At 35.2% G+C, this 19,740-nt stretch overlaps 2 protein-coding genes across 6 annotated transcripts in view; one reads left to right on the plus strand and one right to left on the minus strand.

The window, feature by feature from the left end:
* The window catches only part of LOC127880130 (pyroglutamyl-peptidase 1-like), a 483,820-nt gene that overhangs the window by 443,616 nt on the left and 20,464 nt on the right, over positions 1-19,740 (plus strand). The gene's annotated exons all lie outside the window — the stretch shown is intronic.
* The window catches only part of LOC127880112 (MAU2 chromatid cohesion factor homolog), a 35,519-nt gene that overhangs the window by 6,106 nt on the left and 9,673 nt on the right, over positions 1-19,740 (minus strand). For 3 of the 5 annotated variants that reach the window (XM_052427342.1, XM_052427341.1, XM_052427339.1), the window contains 12 exons: positions 19,032-19,154; positions 18,523-18,678; positions 17,996-18,071; positions 16,433-16,506; positions 15,886-15,976; positions 14,987-15,090; positions 13,522-13,599; positions 13,090-13,155; positions 12,109-12,239; positions 11,592-11,618; positions 11,079-11,156; positions 4,152-4,263 (listed from right to left, as the gene is read on the minus strand). In XM_052427342.1, the coding sequence (XP_052283302.1) occupies positions 4,152-4,263; positions 11,079-11,156; positions 11,592-11,618; positions 12,109-12,239; positions 13,090-13,155; positions 13,522-13,599; positions 14,987-15,090; positions 15,886-15,976; positions 16,433-16,506; positions 17,996-18,071; positions 18,523-18,678; positions 19,032-19,154 (1,116 nt within the window). Of the gene's footprint in view, positions 1-4,151; positions 4,264-11,078; positions 11,157-11,591; positions 11,619-12,108; positions 12,240-13,089; positions 13,156-13,521; positions 13,600-14,986; positions 15,091-15,885; positions 15,977-16,432; positions 16,507-17,995; positions 18,072-18,522; positions 18,679-19,031; positions 19,155-19,347; positions 19,472-19,740 lie in introns of those variants that run through there. The other 2 variants (XM_052427343.1, XM_052427340.1) reach the window with 2 other exon arrangements.

Here is a 19,740-nt window from a genome sequence, read left to right on the forward strand (position 1 = left end):
AAATTGAAATCCAGTTAGTAGTTTTTGATGGGATTTTCTATAAATCTATTAAAGGAAAAGTGCTCCACCACTGGTGGCCATTTAACAAAAAAAATGATTTCAACACATTTTGGTAAATAAACACATTCCTGGCAAGTTCAGTAGATTTCCAACCTGTGATCTCTGAGAAGTCATTCTTAACGATGGACAGTGACAAACCACTTAAGCTCACTCTTAAGCATATACAGCTAATAGCAGCTAAAATGTGTATAGCAACTTAAAAAAAGCCTTGTGAAAATCAATGTTGGCTTGGAAAAAACAGAGCTGCTACATAACACATTGTTCACCATGATGACAAAAGAAGGTGCACAATAGACTAGTCAAGGTTTTATGATTGTGTTTGTTGCTGTCAGCAGTAATTTATTAAAACTTGAACAAGGGGACAATATATTGCATAAAAGAGGTGGCACAACATATAAAAGTTTAACCCATCTATTTTTGAACCCCAAACGAAACACACATGTTATATCCTAGTGCACTGACATCCACAGTGGAAACAGTGAAGCCATCCTTAGCTGCAATTATCAACACTTTATATGCAGATAAAACAGTGCAGTAAACCAACATACTGAGTGAACTACTCAAAGGGGCCAGAAATTCCTGAAACTAGACCCTTTAATTGAACCACATTCTGGAAAAACTGGACTTAATGCATGTGTGTAATGTATTGTTCCAGATTAGCCTGAGCAGTCTGTACAACCTTAACAGGGACAACATTTTCCACTTGTATGGAATTTTTCATTTCCAGAAAGTCACTTCAAAACAAATATCCAGTTAAAGCGGAAAGTGTCATTCCTGATCAGCCTGTGCGAACTTCACATGCAAATCTGGGACAACACTTTAAGCACATGCATTAAGCCAAGTTTTTCCAGAACAAAGCTCAATAGACACTTTTAACAATAAGCCAAAATTGATAAGAGCGCCAACGCATGTCACTTGCAGAATTCCAGAACGTGATGCTATTTCTAATAGTGCCATGCCATGCAGCATCTGAGTCTATCTATAAACAATAACAAGGGCTGTTTGTAAAACATGCATGCCTCCCATATGGGCTGTCCGTTGTAGTGGCAGCCATTATGTGAATATGATTTTTGTCACTGTGAACTTGACCTTTGACCTAGTGACCTGAAAATCAACAGGGGTCATCTTGCGGGTCACGATCAATGTACCTATGAAGTGTCATGATCCTAGGCAAAAGCGTTCTTGAGTTATCATTCGAAAATCATTTTACTATTTTGGGTCACCTTGACCTTGACCTTTGACCTTGTGACCTCAAAATCAATAGGGGTCATTTGCAAGTCATGATCAAACTACCTATGAAGTTTCATGATCCTAGGCGTATGCATTCTTGAGTTATCATCCGAAAACCATTTTACTATTTCGGGTCACCGTGACCTTGACCTTTGACCTAGTGACCTCAAAATCAATAGGGGTCATCTGCGAGTCATGATCAATCTACCCATGAAGTTTCATGATCCTAGGCGTATGCTTTCTTGAGTTATCATACGGAAACCATTTTACTATTTTGGGTCACCGTGACCTTGACCTTTGACCTAGTGACCTCAAAATCAATAGGGGTCATCTGCAAGTCATGATCAATCTACCCATGAAGTTTCATGGTCCTAGGCGTATGTGTTCTTGAGTTATCATTCAAAAACCATTTTACTATTTCTGGTCACCGTGACCTTGACCTTTGACCTAGTGACCTCAAAATCAATAGGGGTCATCTGCGAGTCATGATCAATGTACCTATGAAGTTTCATGATCCTAGGCCCAAGCGTTCTTGAGTTATCGTCTGACAACCACCTGGTGGACGGACCTACAGACCGACCGACAGAACGACATGAGCAAAGCAATATACCCCCTCTTCTTCGAAGGGGGGCATAAATATCTATGTTTATTGAAAGATCTTTGTTTAAACCCTTCAGGCTTAAGCGGCTTTTAAACATTCCATGAGGAATCACTATTTATAACACAATATTACATAGTCACAATTAGAAGTAAATTTAGAATTAAGATTTTAAGTGTCAAAACACTTCTAAACACATTTTCTTGATTTAAGTAATTGATTTTATTCAATTGTTTGCACAAATTTTGACACTCTTTGAGCATTTTTATCGCTGTGTTTAAACAAAGACCTATCAATAATCTTGTTAATTGATAGATCTGTGGTTTAATTTCCCATTCGTTCAGCACAAGCCAATTATCTCATTATGATCAGATACTCTGCAGACTAATAATACACAAGGGCTGTTTGTAAAACATGAATGCCCCCCATATGGGCTGTCAGTTGTAGTGGCAGCCATTGTGTAAATACGTTTTTTGTCACTGTGACCTTGACCTTTGACCTAGTACCTGAAAATCAATAGGGGTCATCTGCCAGTCATGATCAATGTACCTATGAAGTTTCATGATCCTAGGCGTAAGCATTAAACCATTTTACTATTTCGAGTCACTGTGACCTTGACCTTTGACCTAGTGACCTGAAAATCAATAGGGGTCATCTGCCAGTCATGATCAATGTTCCTATAAAGTTTCATGATCCTAGGTGTAAGCATTCTTGAGTTATCATCCGGAAACCATTTTACTATTTCGAGTCACTGTGACCTTGACCTTTGACCTAGTGACCTGAAAATCGAAAGGGGTCATCTGCCAGTCATGATCAATATAGCTATGAAGTTTCATGATCCTAGGCCTAAGCATTCTTGAGTTATCATCCGGAAACCATTTTACTATTTCGAGTCACTGTGACCTTGACCTTTGACCTAGTGACCTGAAAATCAATAGGGGTCATCTGCCAGTCATGATCAATGTACCTATGAAGTTTCATGATCCTAGGCCTAAGCGTTCTTGAGTTATCATCCGGAAACCATCTGGTGGATGGACCGACATGTGCAAACCAATATACCCCCTCTTCTTCGAAGGGGGCCATAATAACAACATGGTGTCATTAACCACAGCGAGATGTCAGGTCATTAAACACAATTTATTATACCTGTATGTCTTCTTGTGGTAGTACTAGTCATTTGTTGGAGTAATTCAACACCAAATACTCAACTATTGCTTAATTAGATGTTACATATTCTAAAAAATTGAAAGTCATTTGTCAAAATACAATGTCAGAAACTAAATTCTGAAGAGATATTAGCCAACTTAATCATAATAATTAAGTTCTTAATACCTATACATTTGAAATGTTTTGAAAAATGTAATGCTAAACATTAAACGTATTTTGATGGTACCGGTAAAATAAAACTCTGTCATTAAGGAGTCCTGCAAAGAGTGAATAGTAGTGTAGGGAACAACATAATTAAAACAAGCACTTTCGTTTGACTGGGTTAAATAATATTTACAAAAAGTACACACAATAAAGATTTATAATATAAAAGGCTATATATTTTTCACTCAGTTGTGCGACACCAATGTAGAGATTTGTATTACATCCGTTTTTTTCACTTGCATATATAATAACATGACTAGTAGAATTCCAGAACGAGGCTGAAAATTAACATAACATTTAAAAGTTGTCATTTACTTCGCTTTTTGCAGTGCTTTGTCTTATGGTTGATTCAACAAACCTCTTGCATGTTCGATAGTTCATGAAAAATATCACACACCAACACACCCATACCTTTGATAATTGTAGTTATATATTACTACATATTGTATTTTGTGGCAAATTTATATCTTTGTTTGAGCAATTATTTATGGTTAGTCTCATGCTAACAGGTAATTGTATTTTTATAAAGAGGAAATAAAATTGATTAATATTCACTACTAGTTCTAAATATTATGTCGTTTAATTATTATTAAGGTGTTATAATGTTTATTTTAGAATAACTTATCAATTTATTAACTAAACACATAATTTAATAATGTAATAACTGTCTAGAATGTAAATTATAACAATCAAATGCCCTATAATCATCAATATTCTCCACCATTTGCATAACATTGGAAAAGACAGTTATCACATTCAGCCTTTTTCTGAAATTCGAAGCGTCACATGATATCTAAAAAATAGTAACAATGTTAGTATTGTGAAACTGGTCTATTGAGACACCAGTTTGAAGCTTTGTTACTAGTCTTCCAGCCCCAGCCAGGTTCCTTACCCTGCTGTTTCCCTGCGAGAGGAAGATGTGCCCCAGCAGGACGAGAGAGCAGGAAGTGAGACGGTTCAGGTCCTCAGCATTCGCCATCTTCAGCGTCTCTCGCAGGTAGCTCCTGGTGGGCACAAAGACATGAGCAATTCATTGGAGCTTAGCTCTGGGAAAATGAGGGCTTAGTGCATGTGCATAAAGGGTCGTCCAAGATTAGCCTGTGCAGTCAGATCAGGCACTACACTTTCCGCCTAAACTGGATTTTTTGCTAAGAAGAGACTTCTTCAAAACGAAAAATACATTAACAGCCAAAAGTGTTTTATCCCATTTTCACCGCGACATTGACAGTATAACACGTTGTGGAATATACTTGCTTGTATTCAACACTGTGGAATATACCTGTCGCGTGCACGGACTACTTTTTAAATGACGTCATGCGATATGCGCTAAAATTAGTCGATATTGTTTGGTTCATTGATCGAATTTAAAGGTCACCCATTAGAAGAAAATGTGCATATTTTGCAGAAAAAAATATATATGACACATTCACCAAAAGAAATGTTGAAATAAAATATAAAATTACACGATTTTTGTTTTGTTATTTTTTTATTTATATTTAATTTACCACTGAATGATTTTTCATAAGAAACAAAGTCGACAAAACTTAAGCTTCAAAATTATACGACCTTCAACCTTTAAATCTAGTCATATGACATAATTTTTCGCCATCCGTATAATGAATCAGCTGATTGATGGCGTCATAAAATGACATACTTATTGCGTCATTTTCCCCATTTTTTTTTGACGATTTATTATAAACGCGACTTATTTCACATGTTTTCTTCATGTACTGTATGTCGACATATCTGAATTGTCAATTGATCATATTTGACTTATTTCGTGTAATGTGCATTGTTTATAACCAAAGCATATAGATCTACTTTTGACATTTAACTTAAATATTAAGAATGTACAACAAGCCATACACATATCGCACAGTTCATGAATAATCTGCTATGTTTGCTTTCCTATTTAATTCACGTTAGGCATAGAGCTGTGTAAAGTATAAGATGGTAAAAATAGCACCACACTGGAATTGGGAACGTCCCATTTTGTACACGGGTATTTTCTACTCATTTATCTGTTGTGTACTGGAATGTTTTCCATTCTTTGTGTATTTATATATTAAATTATTTTTTCGTACAATAAGGGCATTTACCATAGATAAATAAAACATTGTGCACGTTCTGCGCGTCCTTAAATTCGTCGTTCGAAGTCGGAAAACGTATTGCCCTGTATATTTTGTCAAATGAAGTGTCAGTCGCTGCAATGGTCTGTTTACTCGTCAAAATTGTCAAGGTCGTCGATAGCTAAAGAAACTTCAGCGTACAGTTTATTTAGTATTGACAGACCTGTACAAAGTCGCGCCAGTCAAAAATCATAAAAAGTGACATTTAAAGTTATGGTAGCCAGAACTAGGTCGTCGATGGTGTACATAAATGTTGACATCAACAGCATTTTGTCAGGAGCAATCGCCGCCATATTGGATTTTGATCATTTTCTTTCGAAAATAAAATGAATTATAGTAAAGTAAAATTATCTTTTCGCGGTCGTAATGTATTAAAATTCGCAAACTGCGTAAAATTGAATGTAGGCATATGGTGATATTTTTACTTGTTTTACAGTTTGTGTGTGAATTTTTTAAAGACTATTTTGCGTACCAGAACAAATACATAGAGAATACTAGGTTAGCGTTGAATACAGAGAAGTTTATGTTGCGAGGCTTAGAACGCCGGAAGCGCGAGCCTTGGCGAGCGCTTTCGGTGTTCGAGCCGAGCAACATAAACTTCTCTGTATTCAACGCTAATCCTAGTATTCTATTTATCCCATTTGATTTTTTCAACGTGACATTTAACATATATAGATCTAATAACCTTAACAATAATTTTAATTCAGTCATAAAAGCGCTTAAAATCTAACAAATGTAACCATGCGTAGTGATATACATGTATTTGTTCTGGTACGCAAAATAGTCTTTAAAAAATTCACACACAAACTGTAAAACAAGTAAAAATATCACCATATGCCTACATTCAATTTTACGCAGTTTGCGAATTTTAATACATTACGACCGCGAAAAGATAATTTTACTTTACTATAATTCATTTTATTTTCGAAAGAAAATGATCAAAATCCAATATGGCGGCGATTGCTCCTGACAAAATGCTGTCGATGTCAACATTTATGTACACCATCGACGACCTAGTTCTGGCTACCATAACTTTAAATGTCACTTTTTATGATTTTTGACTGGCGCGACTTTGTACAGGTCTGTCAATACTAAATAAACTGTACGCTGAAGTTTCTTTAGCTATCGACGACCTTGACAATTTTGACGAGTAAACAGACCATTGCAGCGACTGACACTTCATTTGACAAAATATACAAGGCAATACGTTTTCCGACTTCGAACGACGAATTTAAGGACGCGCAGAACGTGTTTTTTATATAATGTTATAGGTATGCCGTGTGTGATCCGATGCATCAATTGCGCCCATGTTAAAATCATTTCCCCGATAACAGGGAACGACAAAAGTACAAACATAAACAAAAATCAAAACACGTAAGACTAAGAACTAGTATCTTACCTTTAATTATCCTTTAAAATCCATCTATTAATCCATTTAACTCAATAATTGACGATATTGCATCTAGGGTCTTTAATTATTATTTTAGCATACTTAAATAAAGACCCTTATGCCATTCTATCACTTAATTCAAATGAGTTTATGAACGCGATAAACTTTCTTCTTCGTCACACGCTACGTCATACATTACTGCTGTTCAAATGAACCGGAGCAGTTTATCTAATAATAGCCGTTGGTAAATTCGGTTGCATTTGCAGATTTCTGCATACAAACATAATTATGTTTAAACTTGCACAATGTTTTATTTATCTATGGTAAATGCCCTTATTGTACGAAAAAATAATTTAATATATAAATACACAAAGAATGGAAAACATTCCAGTACACAACAGATAAATGAGTAGAAAATACCCGTGTACAAAATGGGACGTTCCCAATTCCAGTGTGGTGCTATTTTTACCATCTTATACTTTACACAGCTCTATGCCTAACGTGAATTAAATAGGAAAGCAAACATAGCAGATTATTCATGAACTGTGCGATATGTGTATGGCTTGTTGTACATTCTTAATATTTAAGTTAAATGTCAAAAGTAGATCTATATGCTTTGGTTATAAACAATGCACATTACACGAAATAAGTCAAATATGATCAATTGACAATTCAGATATGTCGACATACAGTACATGAAGAAAACATGTGAAATAAGTCGCGTTTATAATAAATCGTCAAAAAAAAATGGGGAAAATGACGCAATAAGTATGTCATTTTATGACGCCATCAATCAGCTGATTCATTATACGGATGGCGAAAAATTATGTCATATGACTAGATTTAAAGGTTGAAGGTCGTATAATTTTGAAGCTTAAGTTTTGTCAACTTTGTTTCTTATGAAAAATCATTCAGTGGTAAATTAAATATAAATAAAAAAATAACAAAACAAAAATCGTGTAATTTTATATTTTATTTCAACATTTCTTTTGGTGAATGTGTCATATATATTTTTTTCTGCAAAATATGCACATTTTCTTCTAATGGGTGACCTTTAAATTCGATCAATGAACCAAACAATATCGACTAATTTTAGCGCATATCGCATGACGTCATTTAAAAAGTAGTCCGTGCACGCGACAGGTATATTCCACAGTGTTGAATACAAGCAAGTATATTCCACAACGTGTTATACTGTCAATGTCGCGGTGAAAATGGGATAAATGTATATCACTACGCATGGTTACATTTGTTAGATTTTAAGCGCTTTTATGACTGAATTAAAATTATTGTTAAGGTTATTAGATCTATATATGTTAAATGTCACGTTGAAAAAATCAAATGGGATAAATAGAATACTAGGATTAGCGTTGAATACAGAGAAGTTTATGTTGCTCGGCTCGAACACCGAAAGCGCTCGCCAAGGCTCGCGCTTCCGGCGTTCTGAGCCTCGCAACATAAACTTCTCTGTATTCAACGCTAACCTAGTATTCTCTATGTCCCTGATGGCTGTGCAGACTGCACAGGCTTATCTGGGATGACAATTTACACACAAGCATTAAACTCCATTTTCCCACAGCAAGGATCATATATAAGATTTATAGTTGTGAGCGATGAGATTAATTATCATGTGTGCTAAATTCAGCCATTTGTTTGTGTTAAAGAGTAACAGGTTTGGCTACAATTTGTAATTCATTTTGAAAATCCTGAAGCAAAAAATACGACAGATGCTTTAAAGAACAATATAAAGGTATCCAATGAGTAGAGCTCAGCTTAATACCTCTTATATAAAATGATGCTGTTTGCAAACAATAGGGCCCTAGATCACGCGCCTGTGTGATGGGGTGTGGCCAGTTTTGACCACTAAAGCATGATTTGAAAAAACTTAGTTTTAAACCCTTGACACTTGTGGTTTCCAAAAAGTCTATATAAATCATATCAACACTAGGAAATTGCCAGCTTTATCCCAGGGGCATAATTTGAACAAACTTTGCACAGAACCTCTATCTGATGTAACATCAAAGCTGTGGAACATGTTGTTTGAGAAAAGATTTAAAAATATATTTTTTCATAAGTCTATATAAACATGTTATCCCGGGGGCAAGGCCAGTTTTCACCCAAGGGTCATAATTGGAACAAACTTTGTACAAGATGTCTATCTGATATTAGATGCCAAATATCAAAGCTCTGGGATGTTTGAGGAAAGATTTGTCAAGTTATTTACCCTTTAAGTCTATAATATAATCATTAATATAAATGTGGGTGTGACCAGTTGAAACTACAGGGGCCTGATTCGAACAAACTTAGGAGTCAGGGATCATATTATTTTTGGTTTTGTCGGTCCTAGACCGATTGGGGTCATGACAGACCGATTGGAAATCCCAAACAGTCGGTCCGATTCTGTTTGCTATTAAAATTCCCATGTCATGAAATCGATTACACAGTGCACATGCTAACACACCTTAATGACATTCTTATCTCGATTAGGTGTGATAAACCATTAGCTGCATTCTCTAAACCGGTCAGGACCGGTTTATTGCACGTCAGACCAAGAATCAAAAACTTGTGAACAGCGGATTATATACGCATCCGAAAAGACGCGTCTGAAAGCACGCGCTGTAACTAAACAAAACATGCCGAAACATTTTCCACCAGCGTAATAATCGGGTAATACAATTATGAATGAAAGTCGCGGATCTGATCGACAGAACAGCCGAAAGTTATTTTTATGGGCGGAACTTCACATAAAATAGTACACAAGAAAAATGATATACATTGAATAAATCTTTAGTAAAACCGTGTTAGAATCGAAATAATTCGTGTACTTTATACTTTGTTGTTGAATAACTCACGACCGGAAAATTAGATGCGTGGTTTCAAACGCTTCGCTCTCGTGATTAAATCCCTTCGCATCTAAACTATCGGCCGTGGGTTATTTGACAACAAATTATTTCTTAGTTATTTGGTTTGTTGTTGTCGGTAGCCAACCTACGCACAGACATTTGTTTGGTTCAGTGCATGTTTGAAAGCTATTATCGAGTGGACAACAATTTAAAACATCAGTATAGACTTACACAGATAAATAATATTGACAACGATGAAAAAAGTCTGATAAAACAGCACACGAAACAACAATGAAATAGCCTACCAAATGATAAAACCAGTTGAGAAACCTCGTTCCGTTTAAAATAAATGCCTAAGGGAATTTTACTTGTACATGTATTATACCACCTTCATGAATGGCAAAATCAATGGTATATATTTTAACGTATTTTGTCATGATTTCGGATATACATTTTCGGATACTTTTCCCCATTTATATCCGGATCGATTGATGTTGCGGGAAAATATGATCCCTGTTAGGAGTATACCACATACAGTTTTACATTCAAAAGATTTGACCGCTAACCCTTGCTGTTAATAGAAAGATGTTCAAAAGTTATTTGTTGTATAAGTCTATGTAAATCATGTGAACCCTGTGGCATGGCCAGTTTTGACTCCAGTGGCACAAACTTCATTCAAGACCACTTAACAATCTTACAGACCAAGTAAGCCGAGCTAGAATACATAGCCATATTAGGAAAAATACCCCGCCAGCTGGCCGCCATGCTTTTCAACAGACCGGAACCATTTTCGATCTCATACAAGATATAATTAGAACAAATGTTCTGATCAAATTTCTTTAAGATTGGACAATTAATGTGAAATTTCATGTTAACAAGGTTTTACTAAAGCAATATAAGTAAAAATGCCCTGCCCTCTGGTGGCCATGTTTTTCAACAGAACGAACCGTTTTTGAACTCGTCAAATTAAGATCAGGCAATGAATGTGGCATCTAGAGTTTAACAAGGCAAATGCTGAGGACGCAAGACAGACGACTCACAAAGGACATATGCAATCACAACAGCTCACCATGAGCACATTGTGAGCTAAAAAGCAAATTAACAGTGGAAAGAAACATTGAATATTTTTTGGGGGGTTTTGGATAGATAATTGATTTTATGACCCCACATGATCCAGTTTTGCACTAGGCTGAGATATCATTTGGACAAGTGTTCTCAGAAATTTCATTTGATTTCTTTAACAATATTGTTTACTTTCCAACACATCATTAATTTCTAGGATTCAGCAGGAATGTATTGTATCTTGAATTAAAATATTTCGCAGACAAAACCATATCACACCAAAAAGTAGAATTAAAACAGGTAATTAAATTGATTTTTGATTTGATTGTAAAATTCATACTTCCATAGTGTACACATACACAATATCAAAGTGTCTCTAGCCATGATTGACCTACTTTGCTTCATTGAATCTGGCTTGAAAGAACGTCTGTAGTCCTTGAACGTAGTACGCAGAGGCCTTCAGACTGTGGGAACTGAAATAGTGAAACCAGGCATAGGAATAAGGACAATAATGATATATGAGCTTATATCTTGCGCAACTTATTTATTTATGTATATAAAGATGTTTAGAAGATACAATAGTCACAAACTCAATATAGTAATTATGAAACTCTAGAAACATAATAAGAGAGTACTTCATGTAATTGTGTTGCCTGCAGCTAGTATATATTATATGTAAAATTATATGACAAAGAAAATTGAGAAAAGACAAATCATTAGTTAAACAATTAAATAAAACAATTTGGGGCCTAAACCGGTTTTATGGCTAGCCTAACATCAAACTAACTATAAATTAATACAAATGGTAAAAAAAATAACTCTTAAAAATGTTCAATAATTTAAACTTTAAAAGATTCAACAAATAAAAATGTAACAAACAAATGGGTAAATATCACACACATACTAACATGAAGATTGGACACTTAATGTTGCCTCTACAATGTTAAAAAGGCAAATGTTGACGACACACGGCGGAAAACACACGACGGACAAAAGGCGATCACAAACATTTTGGGCTTGGGTGAGCTTAAAAAGGGAGGGGGGCATAATCCTACTGGTCACTGGTAAAGGACTTGGTCAGTGAATTTTCACGAAGACCCTGAAAACATCCACACATCGATTACGTTTTTTCAATATTTGTGGTAGATACTTTTAGTTGCAAGAACATGTTAACCTTAAATTTCACAATACAAAAAGGGATATAATTATGTCAAATTGCAGATTAGATTTATAGAACTTGTTAAGAGACCTCACACAATGATTCCAAACACACATGTCAAGTTTTAAACACATACCTGTAGTAGAAACAGTGATATGTAGATGATGCACATTTACCGTTACTAGAGAATTACACAGACAGGGAGGCCGACATTTTGGTTATAAGTATACCTCAGACCAGTCAGTAACTAGTCAAGCTTAAATTACTTTGTATGTTCCAACTTTTCTGGATTAATCCTCTCGAGTAATCCAAGGAATTCCTGCTGTTTGCCCATGCGAAGATACACGATTCCAAGATTCATATAGATGAACAAGGACAGATCTGTACTATCCGAGTGCTACAATGTGTGTTACAAAAGAAAACAGAAATTAAATCAATATTATGGTGCATAGGTTAATTATTAAAACATATTTCATGTATGAAAAAAAAAAGATTCAAAAAGGACTGTTTGTAAACAGAAATGCCCAGATAAACTTTTAATAGAACTTAAACAAAGGAAAAAACATGAACAATTAATTTTTAGATAATTAGTTCTTAGGAATATCAAACTTAACCCAGAAAATATACCCATAGAGTTTGTAAAATATATAATTCAAAATGTTTAATTTAGAGACAGCCATTTGCATTCTAATATACATGTATCATTTTATCTTTGAACAAAATGAATGAGTAATGAGTGAATAAAGAATAAACAAGAGCTGTCACCATAGGATGACTTATGCCCCCTATAAACGCTTTGATAGAAGTTATGAGCTTTTTTCAAAACCTAAACGCAGATTTTGAAACCTAAACGCGGACCCTAAGTTCAACGTCAAGGTCACAGGGGTCAAAATGTTTGTGCGAATGGAAATGCACTGTCCATATACACATGCATACCAAATCTGAAGGTTATATCTCAAGGGACATAGAAGTTATGAGCATTTTTCGAAACCTAAACACAGATTTCGAAACCTAACCACAGACCCAAAGTTCAACTTCAAGGTAACAGGGGTCAAAACTTGTGTACGTATTGAAAGGCCTTGTCCATATATACATGCATACCAAATATGAAGGTTATATCTCAAGGGATATAGAAGTTATGAGCATTTTTCGAAACCTAAACGCAAAGTGTGACAGAAAGACAGACAGTCCGATCACTATATGCCCTCCTACCAAGGCATAAAAATAACGCAATAATGATTGAATACCTTGATGGCAGTGTGGAATTGGGCATCTGCTGCTTCCATGCAGTTCATTGACATCGCATACAGACCCTGTAAACACAGTACAATATGTGAGATTTATATGCAGTTTATTCTCAAATAGAAGCACAATGGGAAATGACAAATCATGCAGTTCCTTCTTATTTGGGTTTGTGTATGCAAGAGTTTGGTATTCAACATGAGGCAAAATGCTAAGAATTATAACTATACTAAATAACACAATTTAAGTCACTAATGTAAACCTCAAAGAAATAGTTAATACAAAAAACAGAATTTATTGTTATGTAAAAGATATATCAGCATTTTTTATTTTTCTCACAGATAACTGTATCAAGCCAGTGTCCATAGGTGCAGACACTTACGTCACATTTGTTTTTTACAATTTAAACACTGATGATAATGTCGACCGTAACTCACCAGCAGTGTGTGTATTTGTGCCCTGTGAGTGGTGAATAACCTTGGCTGACCTTGGCAAACATGGCAGGCTTGGAATATCTAGACGGGACACATACAATGTTGGAGTAAAACAATGGACGAGTAAGGCATTTTTTTACAAAACATGCTTTATATACAAATTGTTTGTTTTCTTATATCATGAAATTTATCTAAAGAGATTTGTTAATTTTAAAAATTTATATCAGCGTATTCAACAATTATCTCAGGTTTGAGCTATTTGACATATCTACCAGTTCACAGACAGATGTTTTCTAAAATGCATCACATTCCTGAAATATCACCACAACAAAGACAAATAACATCATAATAAACAAGAGATGTGTTTGTCAGAAACACAATGCCCCCTACTGCGCCCCTTTGATTTTAATAATTTTGTTTTTGATTATATCCCTTTAAAATATATTACTTTCCTTGTAAAAATGATCTGTACCTGCCAAATGATAAATAGAAATTATATCCCTTTAAAGCTTGTTAATTCCCTTTGATTTGTTTTTTTACCTTTGAACTTGAAGGATGACCTTGACCTTTCACCACTCAAAATGTGCAGCTCAATGAGATACACATGCATGCCAAATATCAAGTTGCTATCTTCAATATTGCAAAAGTGATCGCGAAACTTTAACCAAGGTTAAAGTTTTGGGACTGAATGACAGACAGACAGACAGGCCAAAATCAATATACACGCGATCATTCGATCCGGGGGCATAAAAATACAATGATATTTGACCTTTGCACTTAAATGTTGACCTTGACCTTTCACCATCCAAAATGTGCAGCTCCATGAGATACACATGCATGCCAAATATGAAGTTGCTGTGTTCAATATTTAAAAAGTTATGATAAAACTTTGACGAAGGTTTAAGTTATAGGATAGAAAAATACAATGATATTTGACCTTTGACCATGAAGGTTGACCTTGACCTTTCACCACTAAGAATGTGCAGCTGCACGAGAAGTAAGTAAGAGATTAAATGGAGAAATGATTTTTTTTTTTTATTTTGACCTTTGACCTTGAAGAATGACCTTGACCTTTCACCACTAAAAATGTGCAGCTCCACGAGATACACATGCATGCCAAATATGAAGTTGCTGTGTTCAATATTATAAAAGTTATGATAAAACTTTAACGGAGGTTAAAGTTTTAGGAAAGAAAAATACAATGATATGTGACCTTTGACCATGAAGGATGACCTTGACATTTCACCACTCAAAATGAGCAGCTACATGAGATACACATGCATGATAAATATCAAGTTGGTATGTTCAATATTGCGAAAGTTATCAAACTTTAACCAAGGTTAAAGTTTTGGGACAGACGGACGGACGGACAGGACAAAATTAATATACCCCAGATCTATCGATCCGGGGGCATAAAAAAGCTGTAGTCAAAATCTAATTAGTCTAAACCATTTCAAACAGTGTTCACCTCTTGTATGGCAGTTGTCTTGTTCCCCATTATGAGGCGACACATGATGATATGTTCTAGAAGCATGATTTGAAACGATGACAACAACGGATGGGCATCCAACACTGGAAAAACAACAATGAAGATCAGTTGCCAATATTATAGTAATAACGGGTTTCATAATAGTTTGTAGTAAATAATACATGGTAAGGAGTAAACATACTTAGCATTTTAATTTTCTAGCGCATGTTTAGATATGTTCAGAGAGCTGTATTTCAAGTTTTTCACTCAGCTAATAATTATTCCTTAACATCAGATATCTAATTTCCATCCTTCTTGATCGGAAACAAACAGCCTGTCATGTCAAAATAATATTAATGAAACACATTGTAAGCCACAATGCTAAAAAGATAATTGAGGAGAACTTAAGCAATGCTACAATAACAGTTTATCATCGTTTGTCAGACCAAGAAACAATAATTGACATTAACAAGAGATGTGTTTGTCAGAAACACATTGCCCCCTACTGCGCCACTTTGAAGCCATATATTTGACCTTTGACCTTGAAGGATGACCTTGAACTTGACTTTTCACCACTCAAAATGTGCAGCTCCATGAGATACACATGCATGCCAAATACCAAGATGCTATCTTCAATATTGCAGAAGTTATTACCAGGTTAAAGTTTTGGGACAGAGTTACAGAATGACAGACAGACAGGCCAAAAACTATATACCCCTGATCATTCGATCCGGGGGCATAAAAATGAATAGTAACAAGTAATTGACTAATGTAGTATTTTTATAAAACAGTGTAAGACCCACATTGAAATTTGCAATATTACAGACTTATATCAACTGATCCTACATACATGCATCCTCATTTAGTAAGATACAAATAATTCAACAAGTTCCACTTACTTTTGAGTTTTTCAATTTGCATGAGGGCCTTATCCGTGTATTTCTGTACTTTGTCCATATAGCCTGCCTGCATGGAATGCATCACTGTCACCTGGGACATTGGGAGGATTGAAACTCTTGTGTTTGAAGTTCCTGAACCATGACTAGTTTTGCATACAACATATACAAACTGTTACAAAACTAAAAACTTGATATCTAAATACTGAAGGCATAGTTCATTTATGTTTATATTGGACACAGAAATAACAAGATACTGAACTACCGGTAAGTATAAATATCAATATTTCAATAAAAATATGTACAGTCTATCAACATGTATAATGTAGCATAATATGAAAACAGCAATAAACATTGTGTAGAAATGTTATTACACTCAATACATTAGTACTCTCCTGTAAGCCTCTGGTCTTAAGAGATAGACATATACCACTGTTCAGGGGAGATAATTCAGCAAAATATGCCAAACATATGTACACATGATTATTACTAACTTATGATGTATGACCCAATTCATTACTGCAAAACTGTATCAGTGGGGATTACAAACCAGGTAGACCAGGACACACATATGTTCCTTTGGCAGCCACTGGAACATGTCAATCTTGTTGCTGCTCACATGATCTGCAATCAGAAAACTAATTTACATAATTATGTAACAAAACATGATAAATATATATGAGCCTTGCTATGGGAAAATGGGACTTAATTCATGTGCATAAAGAGTTGTCCCAGATTAGCCTAAGTGAACTACCTGGGCTCACCTGGGGTAATACTTTACACACATGCTTGGTTTTCCCAGAGCAAGTCTTAAATGAAAATATTGTACACAATTTCAAAACATAATTAATATTTATCCTGTCACATGCCTTTAAATTAGCCCAATAACCAGGTAACCTAATATCCCAAAAGATATTAGGTTAGATGACCATGTGACTTTGAATATCCGTCAGTTGCTCTCCGTGCATGCGCACGCCTGTACTATTTTCTATTAATAAAATATACTTGTTTTCAATTAAAATATACAAAATACATGTAAAGTACTGTTTGTTTAAACATTGTTATTTCTAACAGCATAATTTCGTCTTTGTGTATTGAATTAATAACAATTGACTCGATTTCTGTGTTGTTTAACAAGATAGAAGCTAGCCTAAGCGTTTTGCATGACGTGACGTCAGAATGTTTATGTTCGCGCGTGTTTTTTCCCCATATTAAATATTCAAACAAAAAATACTCTAAAACTAGATATTTTAGAAACATTTCAACGAATGTTGTTAATGTGACAGGATAAATAGAATAATAGGTTGGTGACGTGGATGGAGAATGGTTATCTGGCTCGTCAGAGGATCTTATCAGGTTCGCCTTCGGCTCACCCAATAACTTCCTCCGACTTGCCAGATAACCATTCTCCATCCAAGTCACCAACCTTTTATTCTCTATATATCTTATGCTACTGTAAACTGGCCATTTTAATCATGTTTAAGCAAATACCTTAACTTCAAAGAGCTTATCTGGTTTTCAAATCATGTTAAACAGGTACATTAAATTTATCATGGGATCAAACAGAAGTTAGAGGTCTGTAAAACTCTTCAAAGCGCATCTACATATGAAATTTCAAAGTTGTAGGTGGAAGCACTTTGATTTTAGAGCAAAATGTCAAGGTTTTAGCACAACGCGGACGTCAGACGTTGGACAACGAGCTGACCATGACAATACCTCGTGTTTTCTCAAAAAAAAGCCAAGCTAAAAATAACTTGTATATGATGCATACATAATTAAACTCTAATGTTCTACTTATTCATGGTACTTGCACAGATTTGATTTTAGATCACAAATAAAACATATATCTTCATCCAAGCTCTCAAATAAGTAGCCAGAACCATTGATGAAACACTATAGGTTTTATTACCAAGCCTTCTTAGAATACAGACTGTCAAACACAGTACAAAGTGTTCAAAAGTTTGTACAAGACAGGCAAATTAAAAAAATAAATATCTCCAAGATTTCAGACACAGATAAACACAATTTTAATTGTCGAATCAAATCAAGTGGCGTGATCAATTAAGCACTGATTTGCAATAGCTGGAGTAGTAAGCCTAAGATATAAACATACCATCATCTGAGTGCAGCTGTGTTATAGCCTGTATGCTTTGCTGTAACTGCTTTAATGCTGGCTTCACCCTCTTAACCTGGCAAAATATAATCACAACTTTTGAACACCATTTTTCTATCATAAATGTATAAACTTTCATATATCAAATATCACTAACACAGTTTAAGTTTTTCCACATACTCTGTTGTATATAAACGGGTTTGCTGTTACTTAATGTTGAATTATTAGATGAAATTGCATAATAACTTTCATATTATTGGTAATTGTGTAGAAATAGATGAACATTGGCACAAGCTGTAAATCAAGTTTCTGAGTTTTCTTATATCAAACAAATGTAATAAAAAAGTAATATGGACTTGCTTAGTCAAACATGTTATGTTCATGACTGTGCAAAGTGCCAACATGAGCCTCTAGACCTCACCTGCCCAGCTGACATGACTGTGCAAAGTGCCAACATGAGCCTCTAGACCTCACCTGCCCAGCTGACATGACTGTGCAAAGTGCCAACATGAGCCTCTAGACCTCACCTGCCCAGCTGACAGATAGTGGCACACTTGTAGCACCAGGAAGAACACTTTCAGTGACTCCTGCTGGACGGCCGCACCTGTCCACTGATCTATCATCATGCCTGCCCTTGACAACGTCTCATTCACTTGTACTGCATCACGATTGATCAGCAGCAACTGTAACATATCAGATGATCTACTCGAGTTTACAGTACACAGTCTGTGGAAATGAAAAAATTTTGGAATTGGATTATGATTTTATTGATGTTGTACTTACATTCATGTTTATGACCAAGGTAAGTTGGTCCCACATTAACAGTTACAAGTACACTTTTACATTTTGAAGAGATAAAGAATAGCACACTTGTATTTTTCAAATTTTTAGAGATCTTAATATGAAGGAATGTCTGAATAATTGCGCAAGATGTGCACAATCAAAAGACAAAAAGACAAATCCTTTTAGATACTGAAATTTCATGCATGAGTGTATAGTTTCAACGGTGATAAGAAATATGCTCAAAGATGGCTACCATTCCTTTGGAGAGCAGAAAGAGAAGTGTGGTGTACTGGGATTTTGCTGCTAGTGCATATTCTGCTCCGTCTCCAAGCAGCCGACAGGCAGCTGTGAAGTCTTTCTCTGTTGCATAGATTTGCTGAAAATACAATTAATGTATTGATAGATTTAGAGTGAACTAGAATCCTGATGAGCCCTGCTTCTTTTGTTTACCCTTCTTGCCCCTCTCTTGAACAACACATATAATCTCTATTGAACAAAACTAAAAAATTGAAGATCTGTAAATAGTATTCATACTTTTGCAAAAATACAATTAAAACCGAATAGATTACATTACATGTGTTAGATTCTAAGATAATTTCACTAGAATGCTTCCACCCTTTCTCTTTTGAGCAGCATCTTTTATGATCCTCCATATTTAATTCATAAATTAATAGTGAATCAGCCTATCTGAGCAGTTAGCAAGTACAAAGTGCACATACTGAGAGGGCTGTTATTGACAACCCACTCAACAGATAATAGTTTGTAAATTGACCTTGCCAGCCATATTTTACCTTGATTTGAAATTAAATACTGACACTGTTTGAAAATGATAGTTAAAAACACACTCCAGTCTCTGGTAAAGTAACAAACGATAGCTGGCCATAAGGTCTTGTACTGATCCAAAATCATATATACTAGCAAATAAACAACAATTGCTTGAGCTGAAATTTGTATGGCTCAAT

This window comes from Dreissena polymorpha, chromosome 4, assembly GCF_020536995.1.
Source record: "Dreissena polymorpha isolate Duluth1 chromosome 4, UMN_Dpol_1.0, whole genome shotgun sequence".
NCBI lineage: Eukaryota > Metazoa > Mollusca > Bivalvia > Myida > Dreissenidae > Dreissena > Dreissena polymorpha.